The sequence below is a fragment of the Gadus morhua genome, chromosome 7 (genome assembly GCF_902167405.1).
Source record: "Gadus morhua chromosome 7, gadMor3.0, whole genome shotgun sequence".
NCBI classification, from domain to species: domain Eukaryota; kingdom Metazoa; phylum Chordata; class Actinopteri; order Gadiformes; family Gadidae; genus Gadus; species Gadus morhua.
This window is the reverse complement of record NC_044054.1, coordinates 28091158-28110050: the sequence shown is the minus strand read 5'-3', so window position 1 is coordinate 28110050 and position 18893 is coordinate 28091158. Positions and strand designations below refer to the sequence as shown.

At 47.5% G+C, this 18893-nt stretch overlaps 2 protein-coding genes across 3 annotated transcripts in view; both read right to left on the bottom strand.

Annotated features, from left to right (window-relative positions):
- Positions 1–2201, bottom strand: part of ywhag1 (3-monooxygenase/tryptophan 5-monooxygenase activation protein, gamma polypeptide 1) — a 10419-nt gene extending 8218 nt beyond the window's left edge. For both annotated transcript variants that reach the window (XM_030361985.1, XM_030361984.1), the window contains exon 1: positions 1933–2201. In XM_030361985.1, coding sequence (XP_030217845.1) covers positions 1933–2019 — 87 coding nt within the window. In that variant the 5' untranslated portion in view covers positions 2020–2201. The remainder of the gene's footprint in view (positions 1–1932) is intronic.
- Positions 2202–2902: 701 nt separating this feature from the next.
- LOC115547123 (scavenger receptor cysteine-rich domain-containing group B protein) lies at positions 2903–17785 on the bottom strand. Its single transcript, XM_030361091.1, has 11 exons — positions 17435–17785; positions 14516–14658; positions 11731–11769; positions 10782–11131; positions 10641–10749; positions 8947–9261; positions 8416–8520; positions 7770–7838; positions 7352–7666; positions 6000–6074; positions 2903–5404 (listed from the first exon to the last, which is right to left on the bottom strand). Exons 2-11 carry the CDS (start codon positions 14634–14636, stop codon positions 5088–5090), a joined length of 1815 nt encoding a protein of 604 aa, XP_030216951.1. The 5' UTR covers positions 14637–14658; positions 17435–17785; the 3' UTR covers positions 2903–5087.
- Between the last annotated feature and the right edge of the window lie 1108 nt (positions 17786–18893).

The window sequence follows — 18893 nt, the reverse complement described above, 5'->3', positions numbered from 1 at the left end:
AGGAAGAAGCCGCTACACATTTATCCATCCATCAAATACAAAGCGTGGCTGATTATCGTCCTGATGATTCGTATGATTCAACTATAATTCCACGTTCTCTATTATCTCGCCATCCTGTACTATTGCGTTGATCTGCCCGTCGTAGCGAGTAGAGTCTGCAGTATGGCATTATGGCGAGGGATTCCCCTTAACTAATGGGCGAGGCGGCAGACACACCCCGCTGGCCACTGCTGCAGAGAGACTGGCTGGCCCACGAGCTGCTACCCTCTCTGACTCGGCACAAATCCGAGGGGGCGGAGCCAAGCCCCCTGACACCGGCACCACCTGGTCCGCGGTGCTTTGAGGCCATAGCTCAGCCCGCTTTAAACACACCGATTAGCTGCAACACCGAGACTCAACCAAACGTAGCCAGCTCGCTGGTTAAACGCTGCATCACAGTGTGTAATCGCTCGAGTCCCAGCAGTTGACCACGCTCTCATCCCGACCCGTCCATGATCACACAAGAAAAATAAATCTGCAGTGTATGGATAGGTGTCACGTGGTCCATCAACAGTGGTCCATTGCACAAAAGCACCTATGGATGCTGCCCCGGGCCTTAAGTGGGTTACAGTAACCTACACATTTATAACAGCCCGGCAGCTGGATATCGGGTCTTGCGGTAGATAAAGGGATGATGTCACATAGAAGGGTGTTTGAAAGGGTGGCGATATGTTAGGGATGGAATGGTGCACTACGGGTGGGCTTACTGCATCTTGGCAGATGCTGCGACACGCCTCGTATACGAGAGCCTGCCGTAGTGCCGAGCGAGGTCGGGGATGGGGTTTAGTGTGGGCTACTCTTATAGGCGACATCACCCTGCATCTATGGCACAACCCGTTACGTTTCGAATCCGTTGCATGACAACCGGGTAGAATCGTTGGAGTCACTTTTTTTAACCCGTGTCTCCTTTGAAACTGATCCGGCTGCGCCTTTACACACACTGATTTTGCGCGAATCGATCGCATCAACCTTCAGAGATGCAGCTGAATGCAGTTGCATTGCATTGCAACTGCGATCATACACTACTTACTCAAAGAAAACAGGCGGCCCGGATATATCTATACTATACATCTAGAAAATGGCATCATCGAAACCGGAGCAAGAGTCACGACTATCACCACGATCGACGATGTCACTCCTCTATCACGAATAGCGCTCGCCTCGTCCTCTGGGTCTGCACGTATGCGCATCGTGGTGTCGTTACCTCGAGAAACTGGGCTTCAGGATGGAACGACCCTTTCTTTCAAGGTATCCAACTCACGAGATAGTTTAGATTGTTTAAATCATGTCATGATTGGTTGCTTTTCTTTCTTTACACCACATTTTCTCCACCCTGATCATTGAACGGCCGGGCAGTCTGACCGCTGAGCGCGAGCGCCTGCATGGTGGAAGGCACCGCCCCAAGATCAAACGGACCGCATATGCCGTTCACACAGCCGGACCAGCAGACGTCCAGTTAGGAGGACAGTGCACGTTAATAACTGTTAAACAACATGTATATAAGACATACTAAGGTTTCAACAAAGGGTGGATGCAATTCCAATCCGAGGGCCGGATGGTATCGTCCCATATAGGCTTGGTCGGCCTCAATTTAAGTTCCCTAAATCAAAGATTCAACGTCTCATCTCGTGTTTAAAGTAATGGCTTTATGATAATTGCCATCTTTAATCATAAGTTTAATACACCAAAATCGTACGATTTAACCGATTAAATCCCTATGTTCTCCCGCGGAGGCTGATTCCTGGGTCCAACAGCCAATAAGGGGATACGCCTACAATATGCCCCGCTGGTTTAACACGAGCCCACATTTAAAACAGACAAAAAAGTGTCAGTATCATTCAAATTAAAATATAAATGTAATGAAAAATATGATTACAGAGGTATTCTGCTTACCGATTTCATGGCAGCTGCCATATCATCATATCTCTCAGCCTGCTCGGCGAGCCTTGCTTTCTGCACCAGCTGCTCACGGTCTACCATTTTAGCTTACTTGAACGGACCGTGGTCTGTTTTCCAAATCAAAATCGCAGTATGTCTTTTTTTTTTATATCTTTGTAATGCAGAGTAATGGCACCAGGTCCTCTCTCTGCAGCTGCTGCCTGCTGTCTGCGCCTGCCGACGGGACACCCCTCCCCCTCCGAACCCTTTCCCCGGCTCGTGTCACCACCCAGAAAGGGTGTGGCCTGGCGGAGTGACGTCATAACACGCCCTGCTGCTCGGGAACCCAGAAGTGTGTATGTGTGTGCGTGTGTGTGTGTGGCCCACCACAGAAGAACGCCTCACCGTGTGGGCGCGACTCCTTCCAGTTCAGAGGTAACAAACGTTACAATACACGGTTATCGGTAGTACCTAAATACAACGGTCTATTCACTTTGAGTTGCACCTGCATTTGACGAACAGTCAGTTCCATAGATGACTTTACTGAGTTGGAGGACTCGCTGGTGTGGGGGCATGCAGCTAGCTAGTTTGTAGCCGGTGTGACAGTGATGGTCCCATCAGCTGGGCCTCAGCTAGCAGCTGTCTGAGGATGAGTGACTTGGTCGGCCCTGGTGACGGACAGTGGACTGCAAAATGGCTGTTGTGTTTATGCATGAAAGACCCTGGATCAACTGGGCTCTGAATAGAAACATAGGGATGTAGCCTCCGCACTGAGCAATCAAACATCTACAGGGAGACGGGGCTAGTGTTGGCATAGGTGTCCTGCTTCTGTCTTCACAACACAACCATAAGAATTCCTCAGCAAAGAAGACATTTATATACAATAGATTAAACCCTGATATGTATTATCCTCACAGGGCAATAACAGTAAGCAGGCAGGTGCGAATTTACAAAATAATCCAATCCTTATGCTATAGTTTTTTCAACTAAACGCAGGTTTATTGGAGAAAAGAAAAACCTCCACATCCAAACAGTTAAAATAAAAAAAATGCCAAGTTTCAAATGGAGTGAAATTTATTCCAAGTTAAACAGATGTACAGCTCACAGATGTACAGTTTAGAGATGAATCCCCTTCTATACAGGCTCACCTGTTCAATGCTGCTTCATCGATTTCAATCAGGGAACGATTTATACCCTGTTCTGGATCATTACAATGAACTTCTTCTGTTTGTCTAAAGAACCGTGGGACCGTTCTAGCACACTCGAGAAATCTGGAAACAGACACACGGTATTGTCATGCATACATCTGGCCTCATGAGTTGATAGCTTTGTTTTTCAAACCTGAGAATTGTTCTGCCACAGATGGCTGGACCGTACTTGACAATTTAGTATTTAGAGGATTTTAATGTTCCCAAGCCTTCACCATCCCGAGCGCCTCCGTTATTTTACGCAACCAGAACAGTATTGTTTCATCCCAATCTTTAGACTTCACATTGCTGTACTCTCCCCGTGCATTAGCTAGGATATAGACTGTCTCTACATAAACACATGAACACACATACACATTTACATAGTGTACACAATGTACACCTACAGGTAAACAAATTATAAATCTCAGAAAATAACAACACAACTTCTAGGCCCGAATCACTTTTTAACAAGCTTATTTCTTCTTTTTTTTGTTTTGTAGGCATAAAGAATCCAGTTAACTCTATCTAGTAATAAAAGTGTGTAATGAAGAGAACAGTGGTACAACATTCAAAAGACAGGGCTGAATCTGAAAAGAACGTGAGATCCGGGGACGTTTAAGAGAAAGCAAAGGCACGACGAGAGGCCATTGTCCAACGTGGGCGTTCGCGAGAGGGTAAAGCACGAACCGCTGCAGGATTTCTAAAACCTGGAAGACGTCTTCACAATCCAAACCATCCTTAGCTGCAGTCGCTATGAATAGAAACGTAGATACTTAAGTGTAAGCTGCCTACAGTCACATGCACCTTGTCTTAACAGATACAATTATGTAAATTCATTGCCCCCCCTATAGCAGGACTCCGTGAGCAGAGAGAATGACTTGTATCTACTGATTCAATAATTCATGGGTGTTCTGGAGCAAACCTTATTCTGGAATCAAACAAGTCCCGAGCAGGGGATGTGGTGGGCTTAATATTTCAGGAGGTGGGGGGTGGGGTTAGGGACAGTGAGACAGTAAAGAGAGCTTTGCCTTTTCTCTATTGTAGCAAAAGTGTATACATTTTAAATATATAATATATATATAGATAGACTTATTTATAAAGTGCTTAATAGGAATAGAGAGTTATAGAATGTACTCATATGCTGTCACTTTGCTTCGTTGGTCTTCTCCGGAGTCTTCGGTCTGCTGTGTGTGCGGTTATTTACATCATGTTTACAAGTCCTGTTTGATACTCCGTCGTGGGTTGGGTGCCGTGTGGAAGGGTGAGTGCTGGCTGGAAGGGTGCTGGGTTGAAGGGTGCTGGGTTGAAGGGTGCAGGGTTGAAGGGTGCAGGGTTGAAGGGTGCAGGGTTGAAGGGTGCTAGGTGGAAGGGTGCAGGGTTGAAGGGTGCAGGGTTGAAGGGTGCTAGGTGGAAGGGTGCAGGGTTGAAGGGTGCCAGGTGGAAAGGGTGAGTGCTGGGTGGAAGGGTGCAGGGTTGAAGGGTGCTCTCTGGGTGGGTACAAGCTGGAGGGGTGCCAGCGGGGTGGAAGAGTGGAAGGGTGCTGTTTGGAAGGGTGCTAGGTGGATGGGTGCAGGATGGAACAGTGCTGGGGGGAATGGTGTTGGGTGCTGTGTGGGTGGAAGGTGCTGGGTGGTTTGGGCCCGGTTCTAAGGGTGCTGGCTGGGTTGGGCCTGGTTCTAATGGTGCTGGGGGGGTGGTGCTGGGGTTCTGGTACTGGGAGTTGAGCTTTGGATGGATTGGTGGCAGGAGAACGATTCGGGGTGAATTGATATTGGGTGCTGGGTTCATGGGTGCTTGGTTGATGGGTGTAGTGATAGTGGGTTGATGGGTGCTGGGTTACTGGGTGAAGTGATGGTGGGTTAATGGGTGCTGGGGAGTGGGTGTCATGACAGTGGGTTGATGGGTGCTGGGTTGATGGGTGTCGTGACAGTGGTTTGATGGGTGCTGGGTAGCATCGGGCAGTCGCGGTTCGGGCTGTAATCAGGACATAGAGCAGGTGACCCCAGCGTCCTCGGAGTGGTCACAGTTGTGCACGTCCCAGGCTATGTGGGAGCACCCCTGGAGCGAGGCCTCGTCGCCGCGGCACTTGAGATTGTCCAGGAGGATGGTGCCCCCGCCGGGCCCGAAGAAGGCCTCGGGACGGGCCGCCATGGCCTCGCCGCAGCCCAGCTGGTTGCACACCACCTGGGCGTCGGCGATGTCCCAGGCGTCGTCGCACACCGTGCCCCACTCGCTGCCGGAGAACATCTCCACGCGGCCCTCGCACTGGTGCAGCCCCGCCACCAGCCGGACGGCGCCTGCAGGAGCGGCCAGAACACAGAGAGCCCGTTTAAACACACAGACCGCGGTCCGTGGAGAATACCTTTCGACCGGCCACACACCGTTTTGGGGATTGAGGCAACCTCGAACACGATGCACAACATAGATATATATATACTGACTAGATGTCACGTTTGGCTGCTAAGCATGCGTCGACAATGCCGTCAACAATGCCGCTATCTTGCCTCGGGGTAACCACCCACCTGAATGAAAGAACATCCGATGAGGCAGAGGTCTTTCCCAGTCAAAATCACTCTAAATGCTTAAAAATAAGCGGATTTGGAGTGATTTTGACTGGGAAAGGGTCTCTGCCCCATCAGTTGTTCATCGATTCAGGGGGGAGGTTACCCCGCGGCAAGATGGCGGTGGCTTTGATGCATACGTTCCACTGAAAAGCGCATCTCAGGCGATATCTAGTCAGTATATATATCTATGGATGCGCAAGGGCTAGCTCCTTCAATGACATGATCTACAGTTCCCTGGGAAATTCCCTCAGTGTGGATTAAAGCGTCTATTTAAACACTACACAGTAGTATAGTAAGATATCTGAGTATGATATCTGTCATGAACTACCTTCATTGGGGGTTTGGCCGTTAGAGACACTCCTGTTTGCCACAAATTCCTGTCCGGTTGCAGAAAGGCTTGGAGCTGGAGGAAGCAGGAGAAGGCAGATCATTATCTGTAAAGCGCAGGAACCTACTATTCCCAAAAGCATTAGGAAAGTGCTCCATCCAATCATTAGTAGTAATCAATAATATGCGAGGCGATCATGAAAGAAGGCCCGGGTTGAAAACAACGTCGAGCAATGTTTTTGTGGCTTGGAATCACAGCGCTGAACCGCAATGCATTTCAGACTGACTTGAGTGCAGCTGGCCGTCTTCATAACCAATCTCAACACTGCTTGTTTGCCTTGCTGTGGGCATTGCTAGTGATATCTGAATAATATATTTTTGCAAGCTATGAATTTAACATACAATAGTAAGCCATTATGTCTCATGGTATTATTAGGGGGTTGTCAGCGATTCTGAACCGACACTTGGGGGCCTAACAGAATATTACACGGCACAAACAGCTGATGCTACTGCAGTTCTACAGTGTGCATATCACATGCATACACCTCATGCACGAATATATACACATCAGACATGTACACTTCAGTTCATGTACACGAAGTGTATCAACCATGCATTCTTTATGTACACATCACACATGTCCAGGTACACTTATGTACACTCAATGTACACATCACACATGTACAGGTTCATGTACACATCATACATGTACACTTCATGTACACATCACACATGTACATGTACACTTAATGTACACATCATACAAGTACACTTAATGTACACATAATACATGTACATGTACACCTCATGTACACATCAAACATGTACACTTAATGTACACATGTACAGGTACACCTCATGTGCACATCATACATGTACACTTAATGTACACATCATACATGTACAGATAGACTTCATACATGTACATTTGATGTACACATCATACATGTACACTTAATTTACATGTACACATCATACATGTACACTTAATGTACACATTACACATGTACACCTCATGTACACCTCATGTACACATCATACATGTACACCTCATGTACACATCATGCATGTACACCTCATGTACACATCATACATGTACACCTCATGTACACATCGTACATGTACACATCATACATGTACACCTCATGTACACATCATACATGATACACATCGTACATGTACACCTCATGTACACATCATACATGTACACATCATACATGTACACCTCATGCACACATCGTACATGTACACCTCATGCACACATCGTACATGTACACCTCATGTCCACATCATGCATGTACACCTCATGCACATGTCACCCCCTGGCTCCAGCGAGTGTCCCCTGGTCCTTACGGGCGCAGATGACCCCGGCGTCCTCGTGGTGTCCACAGTTATGCTGACCCCAGCCCAGGTGGAAGCAGGTGCCCAGGTCCAGCTCGGTGCCCAGGCAGTCCACGTTGTCCATGAGGATGGGGCCCTCGCCGTAGCCGTAGAAGGCCAGGCCCTTGGCGGCGACGGCCGTCCCGCAGCCCAGCTGCCGGCACACCACCCGGGCGTTGGTCATGTCCCAGTCGTCGTCGCACACCGTCCCCCAGATGGTGGCGTAGAACACCTCCACCCGCCCGGCGCAGCTGCTGTTGCCGTTGACCACCCTGATCCTTCGCAGAGCTACGACGGAGGGAGGGGGGGGGGGGGGGTGAGAGAGTATGTGATGAACTAATTGTAGGTTATGTAACACTGGTATTACTGTCTCTGGATGAAGGGTTATCACCTCTCGGTGCTTGAGTAGTCGTCGTAGTGGTTTCTGTAGTTTGGGTCACTGGCAGTGTTCCGTTTGCTACTGAAAGGTGATGGACATGTATTGGAATCATAATGCAAATGAGGTGAGGTCCTGTAATTTCGTGTTTTCGCCACCATTTTCCGTGTGGCGCTGCAGCACGCCGGAGGAACTCTGTGTTAAATAGTACCCTCTGTTGGTCATTTGGCAGAAGTGCAGGATTCATGATTAAATTCATTGTCACCTCGCAGAACGCATCATATGCAATTGGCTCGGGGCCCTCAAACCTGCCGTGTGCGTCAACCAGTTGCAGCTCAGATTGTAGAGAGTTGGGGAAATAAGCTACGGTGTGATATACAGTATATAACTACCTCTTCGAGAGGCTGTAGAAGTATGTATTGCATCATAAAATAATATGAAAATGGAGATTGGACAAAATGTGCTTTTTAAGTGGTTTTGAGTGAATAATGATATTAATACTATGAATAATAGTTAGGACTTTAATCCCTTTTTAATGTGGTTTAGCAGTAAATTCGTAGTAAAATATGAGTAACTGTGTCCTGCCACCTGTTTATATTCATAGTCACCCAACGCTATATCGTTTAATATCTGAATCATTCTTAGTTATTGAACATGGTACCTGGCGTGAGGTTGGTGAAGGGGAAGAACCCCCTCCCCCCTTCCAACGGCCACACGTTCAACGACTCTGTGTTTGCGGGCGGTGGCGGAGTGGTCAAACCCGAGCCTTTAAAACAGAAGGGTCACATTCACTAATAACACCAGCGTTATTGCATGCAAGCATGTTTGTGAAGAGTTATCATCATCAAACTTAATTTATTTAAAGGTGACATATAATACCACCAGTTGTGAGTGTGATTAGCCGTTACAAGCCGTTTTCAACATCGGCCTCTTCTGACGTCACAAGTGGCCGTTTCCACCTAGATGTGTGCTGCATAGATCAGTCTACCAGCCTACCCAGCGAGCGGACTGTAGCAAACGTTGCTCACCTATCCGTCACACGTCTAGGTGGACGCGCCCACTTGTGATGTCAGAAGAGGCAGATTGTCAAAGAGCTTGTAACGGCTGGTGGGATAATATGTCACCTTTGATTCATTGAATTGAATGTACAAAAAAACTTCTGTTTATGTATCCGGTGGGGAGGTTTGTTTACTGGCACAGATGACGCTGGCGTCCTCGTGGTGTCCGCAGTTGTTGGTGCCCCAGCCCAGACTGTAGCAGCGCGACAGCATGAGCTCGTTGCCGGTGCAGTTCACGTTGTCCAGGAGGATCTCTCCGCGGCCGTAGCCGAAGTAGGAGTTGCGGAGCGCCGACGCGGCCCGGCCGCACTGGATCTGCCGGCACACCACCTCGGCGTTCTTCAGGCCCCAGTCGTCGTCGCACACCGTGCCCCAGCTGCCCCGGTAGTACACCTCCACGCGGCCCTGGCAGCGGTCCCGCCCCCCCACCAGCTGGATGGCGCCGTCGCCTGGCGGGAGGGGAAGGGGGGGGATAGGATTCATAACGGAACGCTGCAGGGTTCATGTGGGATATCGGGATTCATTTTGGGGTATCAGGATTCATATTTGATATTAGTGATATTCTTGTGGAAAAGTAGGATTTATATAATAATAATAATAATAATAATAATACATTTAATTTAGAGGCGCCTTTCAAGACACCCGAGCCTGGATTCATTTGGAGCACTACAGCAATCATATGGAATTATGGAATGTATATAGAGTACTGGGTTTATATGAAATAATAGGATTCATATGGAATATTAGAGTTCCTTTGGGATATTAGGATTCATATTGAATATAAGGACTCATTTTGACTATGGATCCATATGGAACTTTATTCTGGGATTTCTATTGGATATAATATGGGATATCCAGGTTTCATATGTAGTATTGGTACAGCCTGACATCACCGGACATCAGCTGATGTCAGGCCTCTAATAAACGTGTGTGTACGTGTTGTTCTGTAAGCTTCAATGCATGTTCTTCACACGCGCGGGGGGCGTGGAGGAGAGAGAGTGAGAACGGCGCAGTCCATTCCACCTCCGTGTATACTATTACTCTCTCTATAGGTCCACACCTTTGTAGCAGATACACGTGCCACAGAGTAGAGGACGGGACGGTTTAGTGTTGCCATGGAAGAAAAAAAAAAAGCAGATGTGGTAAAAATTCTGGCGGGTAACAACATCCCCGACATGAAAGAAGCTCCCTCGTCCGACAATAGCTTCTTCTCAAGTGTCCTTGGTTTACAAAAGGCCTTCCCAGTGGTTTCTAGAACAGGGTCTGTGGGGAGCCGGGCTACTACGTCACCATTCCGATTCGAAAAACCAGGTCCTGCGCCGGTGTCTTATGACCCCCGTGGGAGGGCAGAGGACGGTGAACACTGAAGCAACGGCTTCAACAAAAGATGACCTGACTGACACACAAAAGAGATGGACCAGGAATGTAGGAAGGCCTCTAAGGTGTGCTGGGTTGGTTCTCTACTACAGGTGTTGGGAAGGAACTAAAACTATTAGGAATCAGGTTCAGCAAGGGAGAGCCTGGTTCTGAATAGGATTCCTGGATTTGTGGGCTTTATCCTGATGGCAAAGTTATGACGCAGAGTACATTTACATTTAGGGCATTTAGCAGACGCTTTTATCAAACTCGACTTACAATAAGTACATTTGTCAGAAGAATGAGAAACAATATATCGCTGTTACAGTAAGGATACAGTAAGGATGTGCATAGAAACAAGTGCCAAGCGCTAACAATCGCTAGGTTAACCCATTTCCCATGTACAACAAATCTAAGAGGCTACACAACTAAGTACTTAAAAACTGACACGGAGGATGTAATTAAGACTTACGTAAAGCCAAAACACCAGGGGCCGGCGTGGTGTGCCTCTGTGGGCCTCTGCCTTGAAGAATCACCGGGTTGCCTAACAGAACACACAAAGAAAACACGCGTCTCAGCCCCTTTCACGGTCACATCATCCAGGCCCGCCAGCCGTCGGCTTCCCCCTCGTCCCCGACGGCGCCGCCTCACCTCTGCAGAAGACGGCCACGTCCTCGTAGTGGTAGCAGTTGTGCACGGCCCAGCCCAGACTCCCGCACTGGCTCAGGTCCGTCTCGCCGCCGGTGCAGTCCACGTTGTCCAGCCAGATGGCCCCGGAGCCCTGGCCGAACTGGGAGCTGGTGCCCACGGCCATGGCCAGACCGCAGTCCAGCTGGCGGCAGACCACGTTGGCGTCCACCATGTCCCAGTCGTCGTCGCACACGGTGCCCCAGGCGCCGCCGCCGGAGCGCACCTCTACGCGGCCCTCGCACCGGCCCTGGCCGTTCACCAGTTGCACTTTTGGGGGGGGGGGGGGGGGGGGGGGGGGGGGAGAGCGTAGGGGACGAGTGTGACGGCGATGTGGTAGGTTGTGGAAGGTTGTGTTGTGTTTGCGTGACGGGAAAGATCGGTCAAAAGGAAGTTGGATCAAACGCGGTGGGGTTTATTTCGGGCCTGCGTGTGAGTTATGAAAGGGAGAAATTAAGAAAAGGATATGAGACTATTAAAGGTATTTTGTGTAACGTTATATATGTGCTATTCTGTTGGGAATAATGACATGAAAGTCTATATCAAACTGTCATAATAATAATAGCATCGGACTAATAGTAATGGGTGTAATCCCTTTTAAGGTGGGTTACACAATAAGAGTAAATACGTACATATGACTCCACTGGGCCTGATGTAGGGGGATCGAGTGGCAGGGATAATGAACGATCACGAAAGGGGAGAAGGGCAGAAGGGATCTTGGTTTACAGTGGCCTCAAGCGTGTCCTACCACCTGTTTATATTTATATTCACCCCATCTCGTCTCCACCCTGATTGTTCCGTCTGTATTAGTGTGTGGTGTCATGACGTGGGTATAGCCGGCTATAGGTGGGGAGCAGAGCTGGCAGCAGACCTACCTTCATACCGCGGGATGGCGGGGGTCTGCGTGGGATGGGCTGACGGGGGGGAGGGAGGGAGGGCTGAGGAGGCGGAGAATGGAGAGAGAGAGAGAGAGAGAGAGAGAGAGAGAGAGAGAGAGAGAGAGAGAGAGAGGGAGAGAGAGAGAGAGAGAGAGAGAGAGAGAGAGAGAGAGAGAGAGAGAGAGAGAGAGAGAGAGAGAGAGAGAGAGAGAGAGAGAGAGAGAGAGAGAGGGATAGTTTGGTCAAAATGATTTGTTGAAAGGAGGTTCTTGGCCTCCCATCGTTTTCTGTACTCTATATCTACTATATCTATTTTCCTGTAATTCTAGAACCTGAAACTCAACAGGAAGGCTATTTAGCCCATGTGCGAGGGATGCACAATAGAAATGTGTTCTGTTGAATATGCGGCGCTGGGTTTATTTACTGTATATAAACAATTGCTGCATATGGACATGAAATGGTATTGGAAAATAGATCCAACCATAAACGTATCCATGTATAGAATTAGAGGGGAACAACAATAAACTAATGTTTAAAGCATATTTTATATCCCACGTCAATCATTTACTTTGATGTCACTTGGAATTGAAAGGTCTCAAGTGTATGATTATTTTTAATGAATTGCTTCCATTGAAATAATATATGAATATAAAATATTGAAATATTGAGCGGGTTAGGTGTTATGACATTCTTGACCGATGGACAAAAACAAATGTGCAGAACATGTCCTACATGTCCCATATGGGTAAAGATATGCATGGAAGAGGGTATGCCTGCTACACACACAGTTGTATTGTGTTTCCACATGTCACAAAGGCTGCAGTCTTTTGAACATCACACTCACGATCTGGGACAATTCACAGGCTTCCACCATTGTCAATGTTGGTAATGAAACCGGATGTATAATGTGCAGAAGTAGTACACTGTGTGCATGTTTGTTTTTTCCCAGGAATAACTGCATTGAGTCTTTTGTTGTTCATATAGGGCAGAGAGAGACTCAACACCTATATAATGTAACAGCAGTTTGAATACCTCCGTTAAAACAGGGTAGAGCTTTAATCGGGCCCAGAAAATCAAGCCAGACCCGACCCGAGCCCGTGCACGTTCTGTCCGAGCCCTGCCCGGCCCGACACATTAACTGTAATTTTGAGCCCGAGCCCGATTTCAACCCCAATTTTTTTTTAATACATGGGTGTATTTTAATACTTTATGTAACTTGTTCACATTTGTTACTTAGGCCTACTCTGCTTAATATATATAGGCCTATCATATTTCTGTTTATGGCATAGATTTCTCCAATCTATGCCATGAACATAGATTTTAGGCCAATAAAGCAATGATAAAAAAAACACAAACGCTCGATCAAAGGCCCGGCTTAACTCGGCCCGAGGATTGTGGTGGGAAATATCGGTCGGGACTCGGGAGGGCTCGGGCAGAGAATCTAAATTCTAAAACAGGGTCAAATACGTTGAACATGAACTTGAATGATACATACCGGGTACTTCTCGTAGGCTTACTTTAACGTCTCCTGCAAAATGGCAATATTCAAAAACATGAGTTGACACAGAAATGACAAGCAGTCCATCAGTCTGTCGGAATCAGCCAACATGTTGCAGTGTACAGTATAGCGCTTCATCAGCCATAATGTGTAAACGAGTGACCCTGTTCCAGCTAAATAAACAACAGCTCTATCTCCCTTTAACTCTTGGAACAGAGGGCCAGACAAAAGGCTACCCACACAAAGGCAGCCACCTACTGGGAGTTCACTCACGGGTACACCTGTTCTTTTAGCCCGGTGGAGAAGGCCTTGCAGTTGCACTTGTACATGCCCCAATACACGCCATCGTCATATCTCCTGTCGCGCACCCTCCCCTCTGTCTGATCAGTAGTCTGGGACGGCGCGGATAAAAAAAGGCCCTTGAATTAAGTATGACCGTGTTTCGACCTATGAAAGATTAAGCGTTTCGATTTCTTTGTAATTCTGATAACATGTGTCTTAATTGAATGGAGAACCCCTCAATTGATATACAAAAATATGTGTCCTAATGTGTGATCCAGCAGTCCTACTATGTTCTAGCAGAATGTATGGGGGGAGGTGGCACAGAGCCTTGGCCGGAAACCACAAACTCCAGGGGGTGGAGTTAATGCTTGTTTCCTGTTTAATTACTGAGATAATCTACCCAAGACAAACCAATTAGCATAAGTGGATGAGGGCAGTGGCAGTCTACAAGGTGTTGATTTGAAACCCTAACACTTTTCCTAAGATCGTAGGTGTCTGAACAGGATGTTTTAGCTTCCCTCCCCACCGGGAAAGGGCTACTAGTGCTGGCCGAGTTTGTGTTAGCCAATTAGTGCGCTTGCATTCCCTGCCTCCGTCAACATGACTGGTTGAAACAAATATGAAGTGGTTGATCAGCGCCCTGATCACCCAGATCCGATTCTGTCTGCTACCCGACATTAGATTCTAAGTGTAAAGTCTGAAGTGTGAGACTACATGTCTCCCAATTCAACCATAACCTCTCAAATGAAGAAGAACTTAAATGTCAACGTCCAAAAAAGACACAAGATTTCTTAACTTTTGCATTTCAGATTCAGATTCAGATTCAACTTTATTGTCATAGCGCAGAGTACAGTGACAACGAAATGTAGTCGAAGATCTAAATAGAAGAGCAAAGAGAAAATGAAGGTGCACAATTAAGCGCTCACCGACTATCACTCACCACTGAAAGCACCCAATGAGTCCCCCCCCCAAGCTGGCTCCCAGAGGCTGCAGATCACTCACCGTCGTGATGCAGCAGCACGCTCATGGCCACCAGCAGGACGGACACCAGCAGCGACAGCAGGAGCCACACCGCCGGCCGCCAACACCTGCTCACCAAGACCACCTCACGTTGGCCCCTCATGGCTGCCAGGCTGACCTACCGCCTGGACACACACGCACGCACCCACGGACGCACGCACACACATTCACACTCGGTTATTATAACGTACCGTTTAACGTGGGAGGCAGTAGATCAGGATGGTAGATCGAGGTTGGTTGGTAACCGCGAGGTTGCTGGTTCGATCCCCGGAGCGTCAAGGTGTCCCTGAGCAAGACACCTAACCCTAACTGCTCCTGGCGGGCTGGCTGTCGCCTTGCATGACTGACTCCGCCGTCGGTGTGTGAATGTGGGCATGAATGTGGGATTGTTAGGCAATATTGTAAAGCACTTTGGGTGGTCACTGGTTACAAAAAGGCGCTATATAAATGCAGTCCATTTACCAAACTGTTTCTTGGTGTGTTTCTTTCTCTTTATCTCTCCATCTAATGATCCTTACCAGCCGTCTGCTTTCAACTTTCTTGCACCTTACTCGATTTTCGAATATTCCTGCAAATTCAATCTGCGCTATCCTGGGTCTCACATGTCGGCCCACCCTACGACTAGTCAACATTAAACAAGCCCATCACCCTCTACTCTAATTATAGTATTGAATTTAAATGAATTATTCTGTCTGAACGCTTTCACCCGGGTGTTTGCGGTGGCAGCTGTCGATGTTAACAGAGGTCATAGAAAGAGAAATGTAGTGAGGTGTGAGGACCTCTGTGTAGAAGGACCACCTTAAACATAGCCTTCAACTAGCCGCGAACCCTCCCCCCACAATTATTGTCTCATCGCTGTCCGCGCCCTGGGAAACATCGTTTTGATTCTCTTCTGTTTTGACATCCTGACATAAAATGGCTGCCGTTCACTATGTCGGTTGCTGTTGGCAGCGGCACCAGGAACAAGGAGAGAGGCCAGTGTTGTTGTCAGTCTCAGTCTAGGATGGCGAGCCCAGAGGTGACTTTGAGAGTCTCCCACCCCTCACACTGTTGGGTCAGGGAGGGCGGTGTGGGGGGGGGCAGGGCTGGAAGGGGGGGGTTGTGTTTCATGTGAAGATTAGGCAGCTGCCCCGTGGTTTTGGATGGCCCAGGGGTTTTCCTCTGGCCGGTCGATAAGCGCCTCGATTCAAGCGTGTTAGCCTCTTCTCCGATAAGACTGAGAAGAGAGTGACAGAAAAGCCTCTGCTTTCACTGCGCCCGCTCCTAGGTATGTTATCTCCAAAAGGCCGATCGTGAGGGGAGTTTGTGTGCGGGGCTCGGAGCAAGGGGACTCTGGGATGTTTGTCTTGTTTTGTTCTTTTTTTTCTCCCACAGACCTTACCCCGGAATGTGTATGAGAGGATGATGAGGGGAGAATTTGATATTGGCCCCCAGAGATAGTGGGCATTCCGAGCCCAGGGGACACAAAAAGACATTTCTGCTCCGCGTGGTCCCCCCTTCGTCAGGGCCTAAAAGCTGCTTCCTGCAATCTTTCACTAGAAGCCTCCAAAACGCTTATGCACCTGTTGACGTGGACTGGGCGCCTCTCGTCTCCTCGCTAAGCAGGGGGAGACGGCAGGAGAACTGCAGCGGAGAGAGAGGGCCCGCGGTGGAGAGGGCCCCGGTGGAGAGGACCCCGGTGGAGAGGGCGTCGGTGGTGGGGCGCCGGGGGGGCCGACACTCCAACCGTGCTCTAGGGCTCCACTCTTCAGCCACTTTTGGCGGTTAGAGAGCATACAGTACACAGGGTTCAAGGCAGCGCAGAGCCTCTCTCAAGAGTACCAGAGGGGTCATGGGAACACTGGCCCCGAAACCACAGACAAACAATACACAAACAAGCCCTGGAAGACGCTTCCAATACAATCTGACAAGGGGACAGTGCTGGCTGGCTGGTGGTGTGTGTGGCGGAGGGGAGGTGGCGGAGGGGGGGTGGGGGAGGTCAGAGAGAGCTGAGGGGGGCTGCAGGCTCCATTATAAAAGTCATTGTGTGTCCAATTGTGGAGATTGGGGATTTAAACACCTGCTCTGTACACCAGGTACCATGGAGGTCTCATTTGTACCCTGTGCTTACAAACCACTCCAAAACTCTGGGACAAACGGTGTGGTTGTGCGAGATGAAAAATAATCTAGTCCCCAATGTTATGTTGTTCAATACTCTATTCATAGTGGGATGTAGCGCAGATCCGCCGGGGCATAATGTTGGCTTTTGTTGTGGACCGTTTCCCCCTCCCTTCTCCCTTCCCCGGGCTGAAACAGCGGAAAGATCCGGGGTACTGAAATGCTCCTGGTTGGGTTAATACTTTGAGTATTATGTGTTTTATGTAAGTCATTTGTGTTCCTTAGAGAAAAGGGAAAAAAAAGAAAAGAAAAGGAGAAGGAGAAAGATTTCTAGCCTTTTCAAAAAAGATTAGTTTAGCCTGTCGGCTAACGGGACTGGTGCTTCTTTGTACTGCTTTACTTTGTTTTTTTGGCGGTTTGACAAAAACAAAGATTGACATCTATGTACACAAAGATAATATTCAAGACAATTTTCAATCAGAAAAAGTTAAAATGCCAGAAGAAAAACATTCACTTCAAAATATTGTTTGCATGCATTTGTTTCTGTGTTTAGGGAATGTACGTATGAAGATTATATGAACTATTAGAAAAAGAAAAAAAAGACATACATAAAAAGCCTATGCAACATATTAATCATAAAGGAATACATATTTTTAATACATTTATTACAAAATAACTAATACAACCATCCATTCATAAAAGTATAGAAAAAACATTATTTTCGTTTAAGAGTGAAATACAAGCATGCCAAACCAACAGGAATTCAAATCTTTACAAATTAAAACATAAAAAAAAAACACATACCTGTTACGAAGGTAATTCACCAGCAAGGAAACCAAACAAAAGTCGGACTCCCCAAAAAATAAAAATAAAACAGCAACCTGTCCTGGAAACTCAAGCGGCAAAGTTAATTCCAAATGCCACACGGACAACAACTGCAACTTTGTGCAGTACAACAACAAGCAGAGAGACTGTAGGGCCTATTCTGGGAGCGCTCCATGTACAAGGTCCTTCATCTCCTTAACCCTACGCGACTATAAGTACCTGGCACCCGGAACAAATGATCACGTAAAACAATGAACACCAGAGCATTGTATGTTAATATCCAGACGCCCAGAGCTTGCAGGGAGAGAAAGAAAAGACAATGAAAGCCAACCCTTCACAGGTACCCCATAGCAGCTTCAGTTTCACAGAGAAGGTGCGGTCCTGCTCATCTCTGTACACAGGATACAGTGTGTGTGTGTGTGTGTGTGTGTGTGTGTGTGTGTGTGTGTGTGTGTGTGTGTGTGTGTGTGTGTGTGTGTGTGTGTGTGTGTGTGTGTGTGTGTGTGTGTGTGTGTGTGTGTGTGTGTGTGTGTGTGTGCGCGTGCATGCACACATGCCATTTACCTCTCCCTCACAGAATCCCTCTAGTGTACAATAAGATTGTGGGAAGAAGGAACATTTCTATAACCACTGCAGGGGGATAGGAAGTAATACTGGGGAAAGGATTTCTCCACAACCATCCACACTCTCTCCCAATACATAAGAGAACAAAACATAGGCACATGTCAAATAACACTTAGCCACTTGCACCCTGTAATGACATTCAGATAATACATTAAGATAATCTGAAATGAATTGATGACTTCAGATGATCGAATGACAATTTCCAGTACAGCATAAGCAACGTGGCAAACTCATCCGTTTGGCACATCCGTTTGTTTTAAGTCTTCAATTTAAAAAAATTCAAAACTAAAACTGTTAGCTTTTTAGTGTATGTAGTCGGTGGAATACCTGATCCAACATGTGGCTGCTCTGATACATCCTATTTGAATAGCTGCTTCCTTGAATGGAGCACTGGTGCTGCATGCAAATGCATCGGACGGGGTCTACTTTGATACATTTATTAGGCTACAATTATCGTAGCCTACATCACATGCAAAGCACAGACTGGTACGGGATGAATAACCAGGGGAAGGTCATCATGGACTAACATATAGGCCTTTCTGCATTTGAATGGCCACTAAAGTCACCCGTTTATCCTAGTTGAATTAGAGGCATCATGCCCGCTAAATCAAACCATAACGTTTGACATTTGAGATCAATCCGCATTTTTTGCAATTTGTGACGCCTATACACCTAATTCTTGGGAACAAAAACGTTTGTACAGTTAAAGGGGTGCTATATAACTAAGCACAGAAGATGTGAAGTAATTCACCCAAAGAAATAGAAATGAGTTTCCCTAGTCATTTCCATGACTAGGGATGAAAGCTGTGCTGCA

Coding starts and splice junctions, on each gene's coding strand:
- LOC115547123 (XM_030361091.1), bottom strand. CDS start 14,636: ATGAGGGGCCAACGTGAGGTGGTCTTGGTGAGCAGGTGTTGGCGGCCG. Junction 11,770..14,515: donor CGTGCTGCTGCATCACGACG/GTGAGTGATCTG, acceptor CCCCCCCGTCAG/CCCATCCCACGCAGACCCCC. Junction 9,262..10,640: donor CCCTGGTGTTTTGGCTTTAC/GTAAGTCTTAAT, acceptor CCCTCCCGCCAG/GCGACGGCGCCATCCAGCTG.